Raw genomic sequence first — 23,713 nt, forward strand, 5'->3', positions numbered from 1 at the left:
TCGGAATTGTTCGGGTATCACTGTGTGGTCACGTGGGCATTCGACTTTTACGAGTGACCTTATAAAACACCAGTAACGGAGCACTGCAGTGAATACACTTGACTTGAACATTCGTAGTTGTCATTCTCTATCTCTGTACGTTTACTATTCGTTTGCTCAGAGGTTGATGCACTTGCTGATTCCTGAGCAGCTCTTCTTTTCTCCACCCTAGAGGCCCGCTTCTTCTCTTCTTTCGTTGGCATATTTTCACGTTAAAACTGATTAAGTTAGTGTTTGTGTTCCAATTACTTAGTATGTTTTCCTTAATTTTTCACTTAAGCTGGCACTTAAGTCTTCAATCTGCCTCAAGAATGACTTAAGATATGAAGAGGTAGAGGAAGTGACGGTGAAGGTGGTAGGGATAAGAACGGTGCCCATAAGCATGCACTGCATGGCCGCCCTGCTGGCCGCTGCCAAGAGTTGATTCTACAATAAAGTAAAATAAAAAGAGGAATAACCTTGGAGGTCAATCATCATCCCGAAAGCAGATAGTAGATGTCACGTAGTTTATGTGTACCAAATTTCAGGTCAATAGTTCAAACGGTTTGCGAGCTACAGGTGACTTAAAATCCTGGACAGACATACGGACAGCCACGGTAGCATATTATATATAAAGACCAGAAATTATACAATGAAATCAAGTCCCAACTTATTCGCGAGTATATACAGTAATTATTTTTAATGTAAAAACAGTAGTATGATTTGATAAGGGATTATAAAGGCCTTTCGATTCTTTACATTTACAAAATGTATACAGTACAGTCACAATTGAATCCAAATCAAAAGCAGGAGAAAAGTAACTTACACGTTAGATACAACTTATGGTTTAAAAAAAGAGTCTGTCCACACAAAGAAGTTTTTGTTTTTTCCTAATGCTTTTTACCTTTTTACTTTTGGCTGATAAATCAAGCATCGTAACAGACCTGTACTGTATATACGGCCATTAGAGTGCAGACCACAAGACTGATGAACAGTTTCTATCCCAAAGTGATTACTATACTAAATTCTGTACTGAAATCACATACCTTATAGACATCATTGTGAAATATCTTATTCATCATTGTTATTTATTTATTTTCTCAACTTGTGCAATATTTAAAAAAAAATTGCATATGCTGACAATTGTGTAATGTGTGAACTGTATATGTGAGAATATATCAGATGTGTGGTTTTCAAAAGTATAGTTTTTGAGCATTGTTTGTGATATGTGTTCTCAATAACAATAAAGGAATCTTACATCTTAATCTTGGTAAATCGTGCAGGCCCAATAAGAAAGTTTCATGCATTTCAGAGTGAATGAAAAAGTAAATAAATGATCTGAAAACACTAGCTTGGATGACAAATTTTGAAAACTTTAAGAGTGTTTCCACATATACCCGTGTTAGTGTGGGCCACGCCTAAGACTAAGCAGGTGCTTAGGACCATGTGAACAAAAGGGAGGCTTGTCTGTCTGTTTTTTGTATTTGTCATACCATGACAGAATGAAAAAAAGAAAAAGACAGGTTGAGACTGCGGCTGAACTCCCCATACCTGGAAAACAATAGTACAGCCACCTGCACCGTCTGGCAGCACATTAATTGGCTGTCAAATTGCAGTGAGCTCGTGATATGTTGGAAATTGTAAACTGTGATAAGAAATCACGTGGGAATCATGTACCCAGTCATTACCTGTGATTCTTAGTCATGTAATCTGACATTTTTAGGGCATTGAGATCCATTAACTATATCTGTCCGGTGGGACACCGTCGTTGGTTTGCCTGGTTGGTTATTCTTCATTTTTACAGGGCTTGAAATTCCGTTTTAAAATCGGGTGGGAAAGTGTATGTGTGTATGTGCAGAGAGCAGGTGTCAAAAGCCCACAATTTATAAAGCACTTTGATATTAACATTTCAGGTATTTTTTATTTCACAACTTATTCTTGCTAATGTTTACAGTAGTTTTATAAAATTTTGAGTAGATAATTATCAGCCAGTTTCTCCATGGAATTCTTAAATTTTTTGTGTAGAGATTTCCATTCACATTTAGCCAAAACTCCAGACTTTCCAAAGAACAATTGCTTCAGTTGACTCATAAAAATCTATAGGATGTAAAATAAAATATGCTGAGAAAAATTAATATTTTTCTTTTTAATTTTTTCATCCATACCGTACTGTATTCCATGTTAACATAAGGTTGCGTGAATGCATACGATTTAAGAATTTTGAGTATATTTGTTTAACATATATTTAATATAGACTTAGCTGAGGTGGCAGAGTAGTGGAGACTGATTAGCACTGCCACTTATTCAAATCCAGTACCTGATTGCCTGCAATGAGCTTGTCTGTTCTCCCTGTGTCTTGTGTTGTTTTTTTTTTCTAGGTGTTCCAGTTTCTTTTCACGTGGTAAATGGTCCCAGTGCGAGTACGTCTGTGTGAGTGGACCCTACGATAGATTGGTACCCCAGCCAGGCCTTTTGCCTGCACTGTGCCCTGTTGTATCAGTTTAGGCTCTTCTGAATGGGAGTAAGCAGGCTTGAGAAGGACTATGACTATTATCTGTTTGCCCATGAACATATTTTCTTTGAGATTTTTACCATGAAATGTTGCCAAAACCAGAGAACATTACTAAATACCGCAAGAAAATATAAAGGTGAATTGTGGTATCCTAGGCAGGGCCGTTCTTAGGACATTTGGGGCCCTGGGCATAATTAGACTGTGGGAGCCCTAATGCGTGTAGTATTAGCTACAGTTCAGCCAGATTTGACCTGTTTCCACTGGGCACTGTGTGGAGATATGTAGCTAAGCCCAGCGTGTACAAAATGTGCAGTGCAGTGGTGCATATTTTTATAAATTTTAGAGCATTTTATTTATGTTTTCGTCACAATTAAAAGTGTGTTTTTTGAACCGTGTTCCATTTTTTTCTACCAAAGTAAAACTTGGGCTAAAGATCATTCCAGAATAAAGCTCAAGAAATGAAATCAACTTTTCACGCTGTAACACTTGCGAAATCTTTAATTAATTCAGAGTAATCAAGCGATTGGACAACGTCTTGCTCAAAGGACATTAATGCTAAAGGATTCAATCGTTCTTGTAACATGGTTGTCCTGAGGTAATTCTTGATTATCTTTAGCTTAGAAAAGCTGCGTTCCCCAGCAGCGACAGTAACTGCTGTGGTCAAGGCGATACATAGCGCTATTGCGACGTTTGGAACAGAATCTTGCAAGCTGTTCTGGTATATAAACTGCAATGTTTCAAGAGCAGAAGCATTAGGAGGCACCAGATTTGCCAAAATACGCAATTCAGAGAACAAGTCCTGAGCATCAATATCGGAACCAGTCGTTTCATCTGTTAATATCGCATTGAGATTCTGACAGGATTTAATCAGATCCGCATCACTTAGACATTTTATGCTCTCATAATTAATTATAAAGAAAACCAAAGCAATCATAATGCCTTTTCATTTGGTCAAAGCGCTCAGTCATTGACGATATCGCTTGGCCAAGCAATACATTGAAAAATTCAATGCGATGTTTATCCTTTGGATCAAGTATTGGTTGATCTTGCGCTTCGTATTTAAAATTTGACTCAAATTGTCTGCACACTCTTCTTCTTGGCCATAGCGAATGCCCCAAGCCCCAGTTCCCTGTTGCAGCGGCCCTGCCCCGGGAAAGGGCAGTAAGCTTAGCATTAAACTTCTTAGTACAGATACGTAGCTTGCGTCAATCTTAAAAAAAAAACAAAAAAAAACCTCGAATGATGGGGCCCCTTTTGTCTCGGGGCCCCAGGCGACTGCCCTGCTCGCCCATGCCTAAGAGCGGCCCTGTCATAGGGAAACACATCTTATGAAGTCCTCATTTTTTTGTTGAAATGCCCTTCTTGTCTGAGAAGTCTGAGAAGTGCAACCTTAGCCACAGGTATACAGTATCTACAGCTGAACCTCTTGAAAGTTATCCTTGAGCATTGTTTATCATTTTGTGTGTTACTAATGGTACCTTACTTTTCAGATCAGGTTTTACAGGCAAGCAGTCAGTCCACCACAGACACTTTAAAGATTACAGCTCTCTTGAAGTTTAGTTATGAAGCAGCCATGAATAGGCAGCGGTCAATTTGCCAAAAAAAAAGGGGTGAACCCGAAACAAATTCATTAAACAATCCAGGTAAATTTACTGAATTTTGGTATCAATTTATACACAAGAATATACTGCGGCCTGTTTTTAGCCTTCAATTTAACAAAGTTTAGTCAAGTTTCTTCTAAAGTAGAGTTTAAACACAGGGCATCACACACTCCTCATGTCTTTATCTCCTGCGCTCCACTGATCGGCCGATCAGGTTGAGGAACTCCAGTCAGGACCGTATTAGGCGTCGGACAGATGCAGCGACCTGAGACATTCTGAGGCCCATAAGGTGATGCCGCTGTTTAGCGGCGTCTCTTTGGACTCCACCCACTTTCGAAGCCCCCACCCCCGTGTTAGCGGTACACTTTTGTGCTAAATGTTCAGTTATAGTAATGGTGGCAAACTGAACGTGTGTGCAAAAAAAATTTATTATAAATAAAAAGCTTCACCAGGATAAACTGTCATGCTAATGTAATAAACGTCTCTTCGTACTTGCTGCAAGGTCGCGAGCCATCATCCGCAATGGGTACACTAAGCCACTCGGCTAACAGAGTTGGGGGGACTCAAGTGACTACTTTATGCCTCTTCGTGCTTCTGAGGGCGAGTGCATTATTCCTCTGGAGTATAAACTCTGCCACAATTAATTCAACATTAATATAGATATTAAAATTTTGTACACCTGTAATAATACAGTACTAATGATATAACACAGAGAGGACCACAAAGACCCTACTGTAAAGAACTCCTAAACATCCGGCGCTGACTTACACAAATTATATGATTTATTCGAGTCTGTAAGAATATGTAGTGTTAATCACAGCTGAGTGCAGCATATCATTTATTCTTCTTCATCTTCTTCCTTAGCATTTCCCATTTTTGTATGGGGTCAGCCTTCTGATTACCAGTGCAGATCCTTAGCCACAGAGCCACTACTCCGTTGAGTGCAGCATATAACTAACTTATTAAAAAGTGCAGTCTCATGAATTAGACAGGGCAAACGCAGATATAAAACGTGTACTATAAAATACAAAATGTTAAGATTTTTTGTTCAATTTGTTTCTAATATATGACACCAAAACAACTGCTTCGGATGCAGAACTGAGAGACCTCAATAGTTTAGAAGTTTAGTAAATACTGAATCCACATTTGAGTTGCAGGAACTAAAGGGAATTGAAATCATCATGAGGGGCATGTAACACAGCCGTCAGTTCACCAGCGAAACAGGGGAGGGGGGCATCAATTTATGGACCTCGTAATGTCTGAAGTGCCCAGATCTGCATTATTATCAATCTTTAATTTAATATTATTTATTATATCAGTATGCTGCTGCTGGATAATGTGAATTTCCCATTGAGATTAATAAAGTGTCTGTCTGTCCGTCCGTCCGAGGCCTAAAACTGTCCTGACTGCAGCTGGACACTTCTCCAGCTACACACTCTAGTCAAGAGCAATTGTAACAGGCAAGTAACATCCAGTGCATGTGAGCTTAACAAACATAAACAATACAAAAATATTAATTCTTAAGAAATTACTAAGAAAAAATTATGTTAGTAATTTGAAAAAGACATTGAATATCCTTGCAACCAACTACAGTAAAGAGATTGCTTATTAAATAAATATATGTGAGAAATTCACACATTAAAAGTCAGAATTTTTGGGAATTAATACATTTGTGAGACAATCCCACACTGAATTTGAAGCCCTGATCTATAAGTTGCATTTTTCCTTTAACTCTTTCAGGGCTAGTTATTTTTTTCATTTTCTCCCAGGTCTGAATATTTTTCCCAAAAACTCAGTTTTCTAAAAAGCATACAAAGCAAACACTATATGCCTTTAACATTAAACATTAGCTTTCTAAGATCGGCTGTCACACTGCTTACATACTTACTACATACCTGTTTGTCTAACCATTCATATTCTGAAGGGAACTTTCTGGAAAAGAAACAGCTACCTGCCTTTGGTTTTTGATTTCCAGATCACTTGCATCAAAATTGGAGTTTGATGAGTCAGCAATAATATGCAAAAAGCAAAAAAAATTAATAATGCCCACAGAGGATTTTGCTTTGCACATTTGCTTTGCTATTTCGCCCGATGTCAATGTCATTGTAGATGTTGTTTACTCTACGTTCCTCACACACACAGGGATTCAATGTCAAGTCAATGAGTCTAACAGTCCTCCTAGCAAAGAGGGTCTACCTGTAACGTGATGGTGAGTTTTGTCGACGTCTACAGCTGATTATTACCCTCTGCCCCTGGATATCAACTATAGTCAACATCCAACCTTAACCCCTGCTGTCGACAAAAGTCGACATCAGCCCTAAAAGAGTTAAAGTGGTATTACACAGGGTACATGAGTGACTTGAACCAGGTTGACTGTCTTGTCTGTCTGGGGATTTAAACATCTGATTGGTTAGACTAAAAGAAGTGGGAGTTCAGGGTGATATTTTTAGATGGATGCCAAATTGGCTCAGACACAGGAAGCAGAGGGTGACGGTATAAGGAACCTCATCAGAATTGGCCAGTGTTAAGAGTGGTGACCAGCAGGGGTCAGTGCTGGGGCCGCTGCTATTTTTAATAAATAGAAATTATTTAGATAGGAATATAAGTAACAAGCTGGTTAAGTTTGCAGATGATACCAAGATAGGTGGATTAGCAGATAATTTGGAATCCGTTATATCATTACAGAAGGACTTGGATAGCATACAGGCTTGGGCAGATTTGAGGCAGATGAAATTTAATGTCAGTCAATGTAAAGTATTACAGATAGGAAGTAAAAATGTTAGGTTTGAATACGCAATGGGGGGGTCTGAAAATCGAGAGCACACCTTAGAAGGATTTAGGAGTCATAGTGGACTCTAAGGTATCTACTTACAGACAGTGTTCAGAAGCCATTAAGAAGGCTAACAGAATGTCAGGTAATATAGCGCCTTGACGTGTGGAGTACAAGTCACAGGAGGTTCTCCTCAACCTTAATAACACACTGGTGAGGCCTCATCTGGAGTCCTGTGTGCAGTTTTGGTCTCCAGGCTACAAAAAGGGCATAGCAGCACTAGAAAAGGTCCAGAGAAGTGCAACAGGACTGAGTCCAGGGCTACAGGGGATGAGTTATGAGGAAAGATTAAAAGAGCTGAGCCTTTACAGTTTAAGCAAAAGAAGATTAAGAGATGACAATGATTGAAGTGTTTAGAATTATGAAGGGAATTAGTACAGTGGATCGAGACTGTTATTTTAAAATGAGTTCATCAAGAACACGTGGACACAGTTGGAAACTTGTTAAGGGTAAATTTCGCACAAAATGAGGAAGTTTTTCTTTACACAAAGAACGATAGACACTTGGAATAAGCGCCCAAGTAGTGTGGTAGACAGTAAAACTTTAGGGACTTTCAAAACTCGACTTGATGTTTTTTGGAAGAAATAAGTGGATAGGACTGGCGAGCTTCATTGGGCTGAATGGCCTGTTCTCGTCTAACATGTTCTAATGTCCTAGTGGTCAGAGTTTTATCTATGTTGAGTAGAACTGACGCGATTTGAGATTAAATGTAGTGCATTGATGGTACACCCAACAAGGCATTTTTATTTGAAACCTTAGTTACAGCATTGAGAAATTAGTTGTGTGAAAAATATGGGACAAATGTTTTTTTGGATTACTTAAATCATTTTATTGGGATTGTCCTTCAATATACACAACAATTAGTCACCCTGAATATATTTATGTGTCTGGCTGTTAATGGATTTTTGCTCTTTTTCCCAGGGTGCCAGTAAGTTTAGAAATGACTGCATGATTTAACTATTGCAGCTTTATTGTAGCCTTAAAAGTGGCTAGGACATTTGAATGGTTTAGCGGACAGATTACATTTGGTATGTGTTTCTCCTTGGTGAAATATTGATATTTTTTGTCCTGTCAAGGACTACAGATTTTTATATGCAGAAGCCTGTCAAAGCAAACAATTTAATCTGAGTAAACCCAGGCTGCAATGTGATCATCCTCCTTTGAGAGCAGAATATTATATTTGCCAGCAGAGCATTGTGATTGTCAAAAATGTATATGATTTATTATTATTTTTTAAATAAGCCTGGTTAAGATCAGCCTTGCTTTTATAGTCTCTGATTACCATATCAGCAGTATTTCTGGCTTCAGGGTTTACTGTGCTGGTGAATGAAACGTGGCACCATTTTTTAAATATCTAGGCTTGATGTCATTTGTAGATCTCTCATATTGCCATCATGCGGGCTTTTTAGAGCTCCCTTAGCCAGGCTGCTATCTGCTTATCTGCAATATACAGTTAACGTACAAGTGACGTCTTAAGTCAGACAGGTGGCATGCAGTGTTTGTCTGGATAATCATCGGAGTCTCTTTGCACAGTCCTACATGTATAACCAACCATGATCCTTATTCCTTATCAGCAAATCTTGTTTTTGATTCTTTTGTCTTTGTGCTTAGTTTTTTCTTTACCAAATTTGTATCATGTTCTGTGCACTGACCTGTGTGATGTCTTCCTGATTGTGAAGAAAAATGTGCCCAATAGCTGTTATAGAGGCAGCACGGTGGCGCAGTGGTAGCGCTGCTGCCTCGCAGTAAGGAGACCCGGGTTCGCTTCCCGGGTCCTCCCTGCGTGGAGTTTGCATGTTCTCCCCGTGTCTGCGTGGGTTTCCCCCGGGTGCTCCGGTTTCCTCCCACAGTCCAAAGACATGCTGGTTAGGTCGATTGGCGATTGGGGATTCAGCGGGTTGGAAAATGAAAAAAATAGGCCCTAATGTGTGCTTGGTGAGTGTGTGTGTGTGTGTGTGTCCTGCGGTGGGTTGGCACCCTGCCTGGGATTGGTTCCCTGCCTTGTGCCCTGTGTTGGCTGGGATTGGCTCCAGCAGACCCCCGCGACCCTGTGTTCGGATTCAGCGGGTTGGAAAATGGATGGATGGATGGATAGCTGTTATAGATCATAACTGATGAAGGCAAGCAGCTCTATATAGCCTGATAGTTTTTAAAGGATACACACATGATTATCAGTATCTATATTTGTCCAGAGTGTCAGAGCAGTAGATTATGAAAGCCTCAGATATGACCAGAATTCAAATTGCAGTGATGGAACACACACCAAAAGAACTGGAAAATGAATACTTGTGTGTAGAAGTAGAGCCGGCCTCAACCCAATATCTCATGAATGGACGGTCCTTTTCTGTCTAGTTTCATATATTTCCATGCCTGTGCGTTTGTGCACCTCAGTCTAAGTACTCTAGTGTCTTCCATACTGTCTTATCATTTGAAAACATTCCCAAAAAGTATTTTAACCTCTAAAACATCTTTTTAAATTGGTAGACAAGTTAATACTGGAAATGTCTTCATTCGGTTTTGTTTATATGTACACCCTGTGATGCTTACATGTGTAGCATTCACTCATTCTCAACACAGGCGGAAGGGCCGAGGCTGGCTACCTCAGCTTCAATGTCTCCGTGACAGCTGAGGCTGACTACCTCAGCATCAACACCTTTGCAAGGGCCAGGAGCTGCTCCACTCAAGAGCTGCATACTTGTTGGAACACACAAATCACTACTCCTGAAAAATCTACATTTTCCATAGTACCTTAGCATTGGCCAAGAGCTGTTCCTCTTCCGTGACCTCCCAAATAAGCTACTTTTGAAAAATCAGTTCAGATCAAACATGTTTAATACAATCTAGCTTCAAATTTTAATTGATAAACTTCTTGATCGATCAATTCTTTTTGGATACTAACATGGTGGTTGTGGATTTTGGACTTTTAAGCAATGGCTGTTTTTCTGATATTCTAAATACATGCAATATACATTCGGACTATATACCGTATTTTTCGCTGCTTAAGACGCACCTGACCATTAGACACATCTAGATTTAGAGGAGGAAAACAAGAAAAAAATATTCTGAAACAAATGGTGTACTAATATATTTAATAAAATATAGCAGAATATTTCAACCATGTAAAGTCAACAGTGGTATTAAGAACCATCGTCACTGCCATTAATAAATGAGGAGAGACTTCAAGCACTCTTCTAGTTTTCTGGAAACCCCAAGAACTCCTCATCACTAGTGTCAGAATTTATGAAGCTCAGCTGCTCACAATCACTTTGCAGGAGCACGTATCTATCATCACACGGCATTACCTGTCCAAAGCCACCAGGGGACAAAACTCGTTTGGACCAATGCTCCCTGAAGTTATATCGCCAGTCTAGTCCCATCTATATTTGTAATGCCACAAAGCTCTTCATGTCGACTTTTGTTGTGGGTTCCCACTTTGACAAAATGAGAATGCGATGCAAGTGCAGACCGCAATTCAAAAAAATTGCTCTGCATACCTGTTTGTCTCGTCTGACAGTAGCTGAAAGGCAGCCTCAGGAAAGAACAGCCTGAAGTAGTCCAGCGGCTGGTAATCTGTCGTGTCCAACAGCAAGCCATGCTGTCTTGTGAAGTCCGGTAACCAGTTTGGCTCCCAAGGATCAATGTCTTGGTATTCCTCCCACACGAACCTTGCCGTAGGTGCATCGGCTGCACGAATGCGCACAGCTGGAGCGGCATAGGCTGGTGTCCGATCAGCTGATTCCAGTTCCTCACTCGCTTGCTCGATCTCCTGATCACTCTCAACAAAACCAGATTCTGAAAAATCACTCCGACTCAACAATAATGCGCAAAACATCGTCTGCTGAGTATTTTGTTTTCTGCACTCGCTTCGCTCCCTTGTGAGATGTCGATGCTATCTTGCCTTTGTTTACATTTGTTTACATTTTGTAACTCATGCACACGCAAGGATTAGATGGCGAGTCAATGGGTTTAACATTCCTCCAAGCAGAGAGGGAATGCCTGTAACGTAACTTACCGTTTTGTTGCCATTAACAGCTGAATTGTCGCCCTCTACCCCTGGATGTCGACTTCTGTCAGGTAATACACATCACGGTCTGTGACGCAATATTCGCTACATAAGACGCACAGACATTTCCACCCTTCTTTTGGGGAAATAAAAGTGCGTCTTATTGAGCGAAAAATACGGTATCTAGTATATTGGTGCCACCCCCAAGGTTGCTGTTTTGTCTCCTCTTTTGTTCATTTTGTTTACAAATAACTGCAGGAGTTCCCACAAGGATAGACATATCCTGAAATTTGCAGATGACTCTGTCATTGTAACTCTTTTTGAAGATAAAGAAGACAGCCATGAACCTGTTGTCGATGTGTTTGTTCAATGGTGTGATCTTTCCTTTTTAGAGCTAAATATTTCTGAGACAAAATATTTGGTTGCAGATCTTGGATATCCTCCTCCTTCCTCTACCTCAACTTTAATTAAAGGAGGGATGGCTGAGCACTACAAATATCTGAGGATAATCATTGATAACAAATTCAACTTTGCTCTTGACACAGAACATATTTGTCAGAAGGGGCAGACACAGATTTCTTTCTTACAGAACTCAGCTGTTTTATTGTGGACAAAACCATAATGACAATCTTAAAATTAAATCTGTAATAAAGACCACCTATTTTGACCTAACCGAGCCTAACATTAGCAATTTGGCCAAGACTGGCGACCTCAGCTTCAATATCTTCTAAGGGCCAGAGGCTAGCTACCTCATTGTTACCCTTGAAAGGGCTGCACAATTCTAACAGAACAAGCACATCTCGCACCTGAACAAGCATGTAAGGCCAGGTTTATACTTCACGTAATGCATGCTGCAGCGGACTGCTATGCAAGCGTTTTACTGTTTATACTTGTGCGCGTACTTTACAGAAATCTGGAGGAATCCACCAGGTGGCAGTGCGAGATATCATCACGGGGAGAACAGGTTTGGCTTTGCTGTGTTGTGAATTGCCTGGAACACCCATTAAATTCCGATGACACTTTACCGCAATATCTCTGAAAAGCATGTGTAATGATTGAATCCATCAATCCAGGGATTTGTCCATTCCAGCAAGCATTGGGCACGAGGCTGAAACAATCCCTGCACGAGGCATCAGCTCATCGCAAGGTGAATGCAAGCACTCAGACACACTGGCATCATTTTAGTGTCAGCAACTCTGCATATCTTTGGAAGGAAACTGGAGCACACGGTGGAAACCCAGCAGGAAAACATGCAAACTCCAGGCAGGGAATACCAGCAACGTGACTCCCTGCGAGACAGCAGTGCTACCACTCTGCCACCGTGTCACCCCCATGTGTGTAATTCTTAACAGTATTCATTATTTAAACGAAATTAATGATTTATCTGTAAAATGTAACATACATACTTTAATGCATTTCATCATGAAAGTTGTATCAAGTATAAATCTTAGGATTCTAAATGTGCAGAGAGTTGGAATATCATACATTTAATGTGTTCTGTGTGGCGATCTATTGCTGTTTGCCACTGCTGTCTGGTCCAGAGGAAGCCCTAGAAAAAAAAGACGGCACATAAGACGGTATGTGAGACTTTTAAAATGTATCGTGTCATTATGATCGGGAATATGTAACGCTTGAATATAAAAGCACCACGAATGCATGTGTATGTTGGCATTTTGCTTCACCACATTGAACCATTCATCAAACATCGAAGCGCACACATCGGTCCCGTAGTATCCTCAAAGCGGCTTTCTGTCACATGTAGATAGTAACCAGAGACTCTTGACATCGCAGTCCAACTTTTAGCACACTGCGCCCCCCGAATTTTTTGCTGGTACTGCAACTCGCGCATGCGTCGCGTTTATTTCTGAGGACCTGCTCAGTGGATGCGTCCATTGAATGCTGGGAACGCGTGGCAGCCATGATGCGCGCGTGTACACGTTCTGAGTGTGAAGTATAAATGAGCCCTAAGACATACTCCAGTAAGGCCAGGAGGCTCTCCTGCCAGGTTATCCTTCAGTTTTCCTGGGTGCTACTTTTGAAAGGGCTAAACAACTAATGAATCACTTGAACAAGCACACAGGGGCAGATGATGTCAATAAACAAGGCAAGCTGCATGGAGGTAAAATTAAACTTTAATCATTACTTATATTTCTTTGTAGATAAACCAGTCTTTAAATACTAGAAGTTAACAGAAGAACACTTAAAATCTGTATCTATAAAAGTAAGCTTTACTTCAGTATAACTGCAGTGAGAAGTCAAGTAAAATGACACTTTTTATTGGCTAACTAGAAGGATTACAATATGCAAGCTTTCGAAGGCAACTCAGGCCCCTTCTTCATCTTGCCTCGAAAGCTTGCATATTGTAGTCTTTTTAGTTAGCCAATAAAAGGTGTCATTTTACTTGACTTCTCACTACATTCATAATGACTAACACGCTACAACACCCTAGTACTTCAGTATAACTGAGAGAGATAGAGTCCATTCTTCTTAATCCAACCAAGGCTTTCTTTAAAATGATGCACCACTGCCCAGCCTTTCTCCTCCTCCTCCTCTTCATCAGGGTTTATTTTAGATTGAGCTGCAGTTTCGCCCTTGGATAGCATGATGTTTTGGTGTGGTTTCAGAACTGCCTACACCACCCTCCTCTCTCTCTCATGCCAATGCTGCATTCTCATTTCTCATATTAAAAGTTGCATGTCATTCCTCCATTTTAAAAGCCATAGATTATCTGTTTCTCTCTCAAAAGCTGCACAACATCTGCATCATGCCAATAAGGGTGTTTTCTTTTATACTGTCGCTTTTTGGCTATTTTTAGTTACAGTTATATCAGTCAAAACTGGACGACTAAGAATTTACCCTTGGTCATGCTCTTTTGTCAGTCTGAAGGTATTGTAGTCTCCTTAGTGTTATCTTTACCCCCAGAAAAACAAGGCAAAAGCATTACATTTTTTTTCAACAAAAAATACAATTACAATGCAAAAGAAACATGTAAATTCCAAAACACCAGCATACTCACAGTAGGAAAGGAATGTCTAGTGTCCACTTCTGTGCTAATGCAGATAAAGGTTACGTACTTGGTTACATCCGGTGCTGCCGAGAGTGGCAGCCTTTTCAGCAGCTCCGTGTAGGACTATATGTGTATGTGTATTTTTCTACTTTTATTTTTCTATTTATTTATTGATCACTCCTACCACTTTATATTGTGAATTTCCCCCTGGGATTAATAAAGTATCTATCTATCTCATCTATCTATCTACTTTGTGTGATCTGTTTTGAAATAGTCACCAGCGCACATAGGGACTCTTCAAGCAGATGTCAAAAGATTTTTTTTTTTGTTATTCTAGATACAGTGATATGAAAAAGTTTGGGATCCCCTCTTAATTCTTTAGATTGTTGTTTATCATTGGCTGAGCTTTCAAAGTAGCAACTTCCTTTTAATATATGACATGCCTTATGGAGACAGTAGTATTTCAGCAGTGACATTAAGTTTATTGGATTAACAGAAAATATGCAATATGCATCATAACAAAATTAGACAGGTGCATAAATTTGGGCACCCAAACAGAGATATTACATCAAAACTTAGGTGAGCCTCCTTTTGCCAATATAACAGCCTCTAGACGCTGTTCTCCTATAGCCTTTGATGAGTGTCTGGATTCAGGATGGAGGTATTTTTGACCTTCTTCCATACAAAGTGTCTCCAGTTCAGTTAAATTTGATGGCTGCCGAGCAAGGACAGCCTGCTTCAAATCATCCCATAGATTTTCGATGATATTCAAGTCAGGTGACTGTGACGGCCATTCCAGAACATTATACTTCTCCCTTTGCATGAATGTCTTTGTAGATTTCGAACTGTGTTTTGGGTCATTGTCTTGTTGGAATATCCAACCCCTGCGTAACTTCAACTGTGACTGATGCTTGAACATTATCCTGAAGAATTTATTGATATTGGGTTGAATTCATCCGACCCTCGACTTTAACAAGGGCCCCAGTCCCTGAACTAGCTACACAGCTCCACAGCATGATGGAACCTGCACCAATTCTGACAGTAGGTAGCAGGTGCTTTTCTTGGAATGCAGTGTTCTTCTTCCGCCATGCAAAGTGCTTTTTGTTATGACCAAATAACTCCATTTTTGTGCCATCAGTCCAAAGCACTTTGTTCCAAAATGAATCTGGCTTGTCTAAATGAGCATTTGCATACAACAAGCGACTCTGTTTGTGGCGTGAGTGCAGAAAGGGCTTCTTTCTCATCACCCAGCCATACAGATGTTCTTTGTGCAAATTGCGCTGAATTGTAGAATGATGTAAAGATACACCATCTGCAGCAAGATGTTCTTACAGGTCTTTGGAGGTGATCTGTGGGTTGTCTGTAACCATTCTCACAATCCTGCGCGTATGGTGCTCCTGTATTTTTCTTGGCCTGCCAGACCTACTGGCTTTAACAGCAACTGTGCCTGTGGCCTTCCATTTCCTGATTCCATTCCTTCCAGTTACAGAAACTGACAGTTGAACCCTCTGAGATAGCTTTTTGTAGCCTTCCCCTAAACCAGGAGACTGAACAATCTTTGTTTTCAGATCTTTTGAGAGTTGCTTTGAGTTTCCCATGCTGTCACTCTTCAGAGCAGAGTCAAAGGGAAGCATAACTTGCAATTGACCACCTTAAATACCTTTATATCTCATGATTGGACACACCTGTCTATGAAGGTCAAGGCTTAACGAGATCATCCAACCAATTTGGTGTTTCAAGTAATCAGCATTGAGGAGTGACAGGCATTCAAATCAGCAAAATTACAAGGGGACACACATTTGTGCACAGCCAGTTTTTCACATTTGATTTAATTTCATACAACTAAATACTGCTTCACTAAAAATCTTTGTTCGTAAAACACCCCAGTACTCAGATGTTCCTAGGACATTAAAGACATACCACTGTTATCTTTTTTGTTGAAAGTAAATTATTATTCAGGCTGAGAGGGGTTCCCAAACTTTTTCATATGACTGTATATGTAGAGCTTGCTTTGAACAGCATGTAGAACTTGTTTAGCTGATGGTTCTATCCATTTATCTATCTGTCAGCCTCTCTATCTGTCCAGTCCTTGAAATACTTACCTTCATTCACAGTTAGGCCTGGGCAGCTTCTCCCCTCGCCCTTTGACAGCATGATGTCATTAGTAATTGCTTGCCTGTCAGTGACCGTCTCATGTGCTTGTGTGTTGCTTCTCGTAACCTTCTGTTAAACTCCCATTTAAATACGCACAATTAAAAGTAATGCTAGTTGTTTGTCTTATGCGCTCAATAGTTTAATTATAGTCTTGGTCACACGGTTTATTCACTTAAAAGCTACATCCTATCAACATTATCCTAAAATAAAAACACAAAAGTTAAATATTATGAGTGTTTTTTAATAAATTAAAAAAAAAAAAAAAAAATTAATTCCCCATTACACCATCGGACACTTTTTTTATTTACTAATTGTAGTGAGCACTAATTTATAAGAACAGATTTATTTATTTACTAATTGTAAAGCTTGTCATCTCATTGCTATGTAACTATCTTTTTAAGCTCTGATACTAATAATAATCTCTCCATCTATCCTTCTTTCCATTTTCTATTCCTCTTGTCCAGTTCAGTGTGATAGGAGCCACAGTACTGAACACAAGATGGGGGATAACCTTGACTAGAGCTCAAGACCATCACAGGCCACACTTACATGCTCAGCCGTACTCCCTCATTTCAGGCCACATTAGAGTGTCCAGTTAGGCTAATGTCTGTTTGATCTGGGTGGAAAGCTGGAGTGACAGAAGACCACACACGCACATAGGGTCTGTTTTTAAAGGGGATAAGACAAAAGGTAGGAGTCAGATGGATAACTTTGTTTCTTGGTGCAAAGAGAATTGTCTGTGTCTTAATAATAATGCATTTTATTTATATAGCGCCTTTCCCATGCTCAAGGTGCTTAAAACAAAATTATACAAATAGTTTCTGCATAGAACAATAAACAAATGAACACAGAATACACAAAAGCATTAAATGGAATAAAAGACAATAAACCAGAGTATAATTCTAATTTCAGTACTAAAAGAAATGCCTGAACAAATCAGATAATTTCTGGTATGACACACCCACACAAATTATCCTGAGTGTCTGCACAGAAATGTAAACTGAAAGAAGGGGCAGAGAGTTAGGTTAAGGTAAAAGCCTTCCTGGGCAGATGAGTTTGAAGTTGTTTTTTAAAAGAATGAATGGAGTCTTAATTCATTTAGGAAGGTCATGCCAAAGTCTGGGTGCTATACAGCTGAAGACCCTGTCACCATTAGAGTGCAGCTTAGTGTAGGGCACAACAAAACGGCCAGAATCAGAGGGCCTTGGTGGGTGCACAGGACCATAACGATGGAGAAGGTCACTGATGTAGTCTGGTGCAAGGCTATTTAAAGCTTTACAGGTTATTAATAGAATTCTATACTCAATCCTGTAAGACACAAGATTTTGAATTAACTGGAGATGTGATATAAGATTAGAAGCTGCACCTGCCAGCAGGGAGTTACATTTGATGCAGGATGTGAAAAAAGCATGGATAGGTTTCTCAGTATTAGAAAAGGACAGGAATGAGCAAACATGGGATATGTGACAGAGGTGGAAGTAAGAAAGTGGAGGTGGAGTAAGAAAGAGAGAAATCAAAAGTGACACAAAGATTCCTTGCTTTACAAGAAGGTCTAATGAGATCACCATCAAGACTTACTGAGAAGGAGCTCTTGTTCTTAAGTTGCGCCTTAGTGCCCAATAGCAGGAGTTTATTTTTGTTTCAATTTAATTTTAAGGACTTCTGCTTCATCCAGGTTTTAATTTCACTGAGGTAAGTTGTTAGCTGAGAAAGCTCTGATGAAGTTCCACTTTTAACATTGAAATAGAGTTGAGTATCATCTGCATAAAAATGATAACCCAGCCCAAAGTTAGGAATAATATGGTCAAGGGGAAGCATATACAGTTAGGTCCATAAATATTTGGACAGAGACAACTTTTTTCTAATTTTGGTTCTGTACATTACCACAATGAATTTTAAATGAAACAACTCAGATGCAGTTGAAGTGCAGACTTTCAGCTTTAATTCAGTGGGGTGAACAAAACGATTGCATAAAAATGTGAGGCAACTAAAGCATTTTTTAACACAATCCCTTCATTTCAGGGGCTCAAAAGTAATTGGACAAAGTGGGCAGGTGTGGGCAAGTCCGTCGTTATGCCATTATCAATTAAGCAGATAAAAGGCCTGGAGTTGATTTGAGGTGTGGTGATTGCATGTGGAAGATTTTGCTGTGAACAGACAACATGCAGTCAAAGGAGCTCTCCATGCAGGTGAAAGAAGCCATCCTTATGCTGCAAAAACAGAAAAAACCCATCCGAGAAATTGCTACAATATTACGAGTGGCAAAATGTACAGTTTCGTACATCCTGAGAAAGAAAGCAAACACTGGTGAACTCAGCCATGCAAAAAGACCTGGACGTCTTCGGAAGACAACAGTGGTGGATGATAGCAGAATCATTTCCATGGTGAAGAGAAACCCCTTCACAACAGCCAACCAAGTGAACACTCTCCAGGGGGTAGGCGTATCGATATCCAAGTCTACCATAAAGAGAAGACTGCATGAAAGTAAATGCAGAGGGTGCACTGCAAGGTGCAAGCCACAAGCCACTCATAAGCCACAATAATAGAAAGGCTAGATTGGACTTTGTTAAAGAACATCTAAAAAAGCCAGCACAGTTCTGGAAAAACATTCTTTGGACAGATGAAACGAAGGTCAACCTCTACCAGAATAATGGCAAGAAAAAAGTATGGAGAAGGCATGGAACAGCTCATTATCCAAAGCATACCACATCATCTGTAAAGCACGGTGGAGGCAGTGTGATGGCTTGGGCGTGCATGGCTGCCAGTGGCACTGGGACACTAGTGTTTATTGATGATGTGACACAGGACAGAAGCAGCTGAATGAATGAATTCTGAGGTGTTCAGAGACATGCTATCTGCTCAAATCCAGCTAAATGCAGTCAAATTGATTGGGTGGCGATTCATGATACAGATGGACAATGACCCAAAACATTCAGCCAAAGCAATCCAGGAGTTTATTAAAGCAAAGAAGTGGAAAATTCTTGAATGGCCAAGTCAGTCACCTAATCTTAACCCAATTGAGCAGGCATTTCACTTGTTGAAGACTAAACTTTGGACAGAAAGGCCCACAAACAAACAGTAACTGAAAGCCGCAGCAGTAAAGGCCTGGCAGAGCATTAAAAAGGAGGAAACCCAGCATCTGGTGATGTCCATGAGTTCAAGACTTCAGGCTGTCATTGCCAGCAAAGGGTTTTCAACCAAGTATTAGAAATGAACATTTTATTTCCAGTTATTAATTTGTCCAATTACTTTTGAGCCCCTGAAATGAAGGGATTGTGTTCAAAAAATGCTTTAGTTGCCTCACATTTTTATGCAATCGTTTTGTTCACCCCACTGAATTAAAGCTGAAAGTCTGCACTTCAACTGCATCTGAGTTGTTTCATTTAAAATTCATTGTGGTAATGTACAGAACCAAAATTAGAAAAAAGTTGTCTCTGTCCAAATATTTATGGAACTAACTGTAGATAGAGAAGAGCATAGGACCAAAGACAGAGCTCTGAGGGACTCCTTGTGTGTCTGGTGCTGAGCTGGGCCTGCTGTTCTTATTGCATCTCAATATCAGCAAAACCCACAAACTGGTCATTGACATGCACCATACCAAAGAGCCTCTGTGTCTGGTCTATTTAGGGAATGGATGTAGAGGTGGTTCACTACTAGAAGTACTTGGGGGTCCATGTTAATGACAGGTTGGACTGATCTCAGAACACATAGAAACTATACAAGAAAGCCTGCTCTACCCTCTTTTTCCTTATGAGATTATGTTCCTTGATGGCCAGTTCAGTTTCCTACACTGTGGTGTGTTGGGCTGGTAATATCACTTCAGGAGAGGCCAACTGAATCAGCAAACTAATTAAAAAGGTAGGCTCAGTTATATGATGCACTGTCTACCCCCTGGAGGTAGTAGCAAAGGAGAAAATTAAAAACAAAAATGAGTGCCATTATGAACAATACTGCACATCCCCTCTCTGAAATACTCACAATGACGACTTTCAGCCAACGAATTATGCAGCAGAAGTGTGTCAAGAAATATGATCGGGGCTGCTTTTTACCAGAAGCAATATGCCTGCATAGTGCCACACTTTTATTTTCTTGCTTTCTTGCTTTTTAATCATTGTATGTGTGTTGAGACTATAGTGTGTGTTTAAATTTAAAGAGCTATAAAAAGCCATATTTCTCCCAGGGGGCAAATAAAGTTCTATCTGTCTATCAATTATATAGTGCCTTTCACATCTCTCTCTCTCTCTCTCTCTCTCTCTCTGTGTCTGTCTGTCTGCCATATTGAGAAATCCACATAGGCATTGACTAAACCAGGTTTCAAAACCGGGACACTGAAAATTTAGTACAACAACACCAACTGGTAACATTAATATATGCTCCCAAAATTACCCAAAGTTATCAAATTTATATGGAATTTTAAAAGCCAGTTTTAATAACAGCCATAACATTTTAAATATTTCCTACAAAGTAGAACTACAATCAGGTGTTTGTCATTCTTATCAGTAGTTTGGAAGGGCTCCCTAAAGACAGCTTTCTACTTTTGAAAAAAGGATAAATCACTCTGTCTGCTCTATGTAATAAATTTAAACACAGGCAGGTCAAAAGTCACTCACTGTGCCAGTGATGGTATTTTAATTTTTCAGCCATTGTCTTTGTCCACTGTGTCATTCTTTGTGCCTAAAAATGGGTTCATCTGTCCATATTTCTCTGCAGGAGAACTCTGCAAGAGTCCACCAAGATCTGGAACAGGAGTTCACCTCACTCTACACTATTCTGGATGAACTTAAAGATGCCATGCTGACTCGTATTAAACAAGAGCGGGCAAGCAAGACCTACGACCTCCAGGTAATCCCATGTTTCGGGGCAATCTTAAGATTGGGAGATAATAAGTGTTTTCTTTGGCTGCTGTACTTATACTGTCTTGCTATCTTAGAGTCAACTCAGTGCCTGCACCAAAGCTCTGGAGAGCTCGGAGGAGCTGCTAGAACAAGCCAATCAGACTCTGTGTTCAGCCGAAAGTGAAGGCTTCCGAGAGGTAGGCTCCTTCCTCTTGCTGGTTCCAGAATGTGCATGTGGTTCTCTGTAAGAGCCTGAAAGGTAGTTGGCTTAATCTCTTGACACTTGGCCTGCTTCAATGGATACTGACCTATTTTCTCTTCTTTTCTTTGTCTGCTTCTACAAGGCTGCCAAACAGATTAAAGATAGGTACCGTATCCTCTTCCTCATCCCCTCACCCTCCCCATCACTTTTGTTTTTGGTGTGTGTTTTAGCTTAGCTCATAATTAGTTGCCTTTTGTGCCATTCCTCTTTTTCCATAATGCCAAATGTATCTTGCTGACCACCATTCAGTTTGCTTATTATAGAGTGACTGCTGTTTGTTTATTCTTGTTCTCCACCCACTCCTTTATCTCAGTGTGACAATGGCACCAGCTTTCCGTCTGTCCCTGAAGGCCAAGGTGAGCGACAACATGAGTCACTTAATGGTTGACTTTACTCAGGAGAAGCAGATGCTACAAGCACTCACCTTCCTTCCAGGTATGACAGTTTTAGGTTGTTTAAACAGGGAGATGGGCTATATGTATGCACGTGTTTGTCTGTTTGTGACGTGCATGTGTTATCTTACGTTGTTACCATGCTATATATGGGTTAGTTAAGAGCTTCAGGTGGGTTGTGATTCTGCCAGTTGATAGGACAGTGTAAATATGATGTGTACAATATGTCCAGGATGGAGTAAGGGGACATGGGCATTGTCAAGTCTATGTTAATTGCGGTAGTGTTATGCAGATTATAGTGAAATTCTTATTGCCATATCTGAGCAACATGTGGTACATAGGTACTCTCTAGTGCCATGGTAATCTGCATAATTTAATTAATTTTAATTAGTAGAAAACACAAACCATCTAATCTGATGTACTCCTTACTCCTGTTTCTGTGCTTCCATTACCTGAAACCTTGTAGGGAAATAAACCCTAGAAAAACTCCATGATGGTTCACAAATCTCTTTCTTTGTTTATTGTACATGCATCTGTAGCTATTATACAGTGCATCCGGAAAGTATTCACAGCGCATCACTTTTTCCACATTTTGTTATGTTACAGCCTTATTCCAAAATGGATTAAATTCATTTTTTTCCTCAGAATTCTACACACAACACCCTATAATGACAACGTGAAAAAAGTTTACTTGAGGTTTTTGCAAATTTATTAAAAATAAAAAAACTGAGAAATCCCATGTACATAAGTATTCACAGCCTTTGCTCAATACTTTGTCGATGCACCTTTGGCAGCAATTGCAGCCTCAAGTCTTTTTGAATATGATGCCACAAGCTTGGCACACCTATCCTTGGCCAGTTTCACCCATTCCTCTTTGCAGCACCACTCAAGCGCCATCAGGTTGGATGGGAAGTGTCGGTGCACAGCCATTTTAAGATCTCTCCAGAGATGTTCAATCGGATTCAAGTCTGGGCTCTGGCTGGGCCACTCAAGGACATTCACAGAGTTGTCCTGAAGCCACTTCTTTGATATCTTGGCTGTGTGCTTAGGGTCGTTGTCCTGCTGAATGATGAACCGTCGCCCCAGTCTGAGGTCAAGAGCGCTCTGGAGCAGGTTTTCATCCAGGATGTCTCTGTACATTGCTGCAATCATCTTTCCCTTTATCCTAACTAGTCTCCCAGTTCCTGCTGCTGAAAAACATCCCCACAGCATGATGCTGCCACCACCATGCTTCACTGTAGGGATGGTATTGGCCTGGTGATGATCGGTGCCTGGTTTCCTCCAAACGTGACACCTGGCATTCACATCAAAGAGTTCAATCTTTGTCTCATCAGATCAGAGAATTTTCTTTCTCATGGTCTGAGAGTCCTTCAGGTGCCTTTTGGCAAACTCCAGGCGGGCTGCCATGTGCCTTTTACTAAGGAATGGCTTCCGTCTGGCCACTCTACCATACAGGCCTGATTGGTGGATTGCTGCAGAGATGGTTGTCCTTCTAGAAGGTTCTCCTCTCTCCACAGAGGACCTCTGGAGCTCTGACAGAGTGACCATCGGGTTCTTGATCACCTCCCTGACTAAGGCCCTTCTCCCCCGATCGCTCAGTTTAGATGGCCGGCCAGTTCTAGGAAGAGTCCTGGTGGTTTCGAACTTCTTCCACTTACGGATGATGGAGGCCACTGTGCTCATTGGGACCTTCAAAGCAGCAGAAATTTTTCTGTAACCTTCCCCAGATTTGTGCCTCGAGACAATCCTGTCTCGGAGGTCTACAGACAATTCCTTTGACTTCATGCTTGGTTTGTGCTCTGACATGAACTGTCAACTGTGGGACCTTATATAGACAGGTGTGTGCATTTCCAATCATGTCCAATCAACTGAATTTACCACAGGTGGACTCCAATTAAGCTGCAGAAACATCTCAAGGATGATCAGGGGAAACAGGATGCACCAAAGCTCAATTTTGAGCTTCATGGCAAAGGCTGTGAATACGTATGTGCATGTGCTTTCTCAATTTTTTTATTTTTAATAAATTTGCAAAAATCTCAAGTAAACTTTTTTAATGTCATTATGGGGTGTTGTGTGTGGAATTCTGAGGAAAAAAAATG

General features: G+C 40.3%; 1 protein-coding gene across 1 annotated transcript in view; it reads left to right on the top strand.

Moving 5' to 3' along the window:
- Positions 1 to 23,713, top strand: part of fsd1 (fibronectin type III and SPRY domain containing 1) — a 66,849-nt gene that overhangs the window by 8,634 nt on the left and 34,502 nt on the right. Inside the window, exons 3-6 of the mRNA XM_028816487.2 lie at positions 20,836 to 20,967; positions 21,056 to 21,157; positions 21,305 to 21,327; positions 21,536 to 21,657. Coding sequence (XP_028672320.1) covers positions 20,836 to 20,967; positions 21,056 to 21,157; positions 21,305 to 21,327; positions 21,536 to 21,657 — 379 coding nt within the window. The remainder of the gene's footprint in view (positions 1 to 20,835; positions 20,968 to 21,055; positions 21,158 to 21,304; positions 21,328 to 21,535; positions 21,658 to 23,713) is intronic.

Source organism: Erpetoichthys calabaricus, chromosome 12, assembly GCF_900747795.2.
Source record: "Erpetoichthys calabaricus chromosome 12, fErpCal1.3, whole genome shotgun sequence".
In the NCBI taxonomy this organism is placed as follows: Eukaryota; Metazoa; Chordata; class Cladistia; order Polypteriformes; family Polypteridae; genus Erpetoichthys; species Erpetoichthys calabaricus.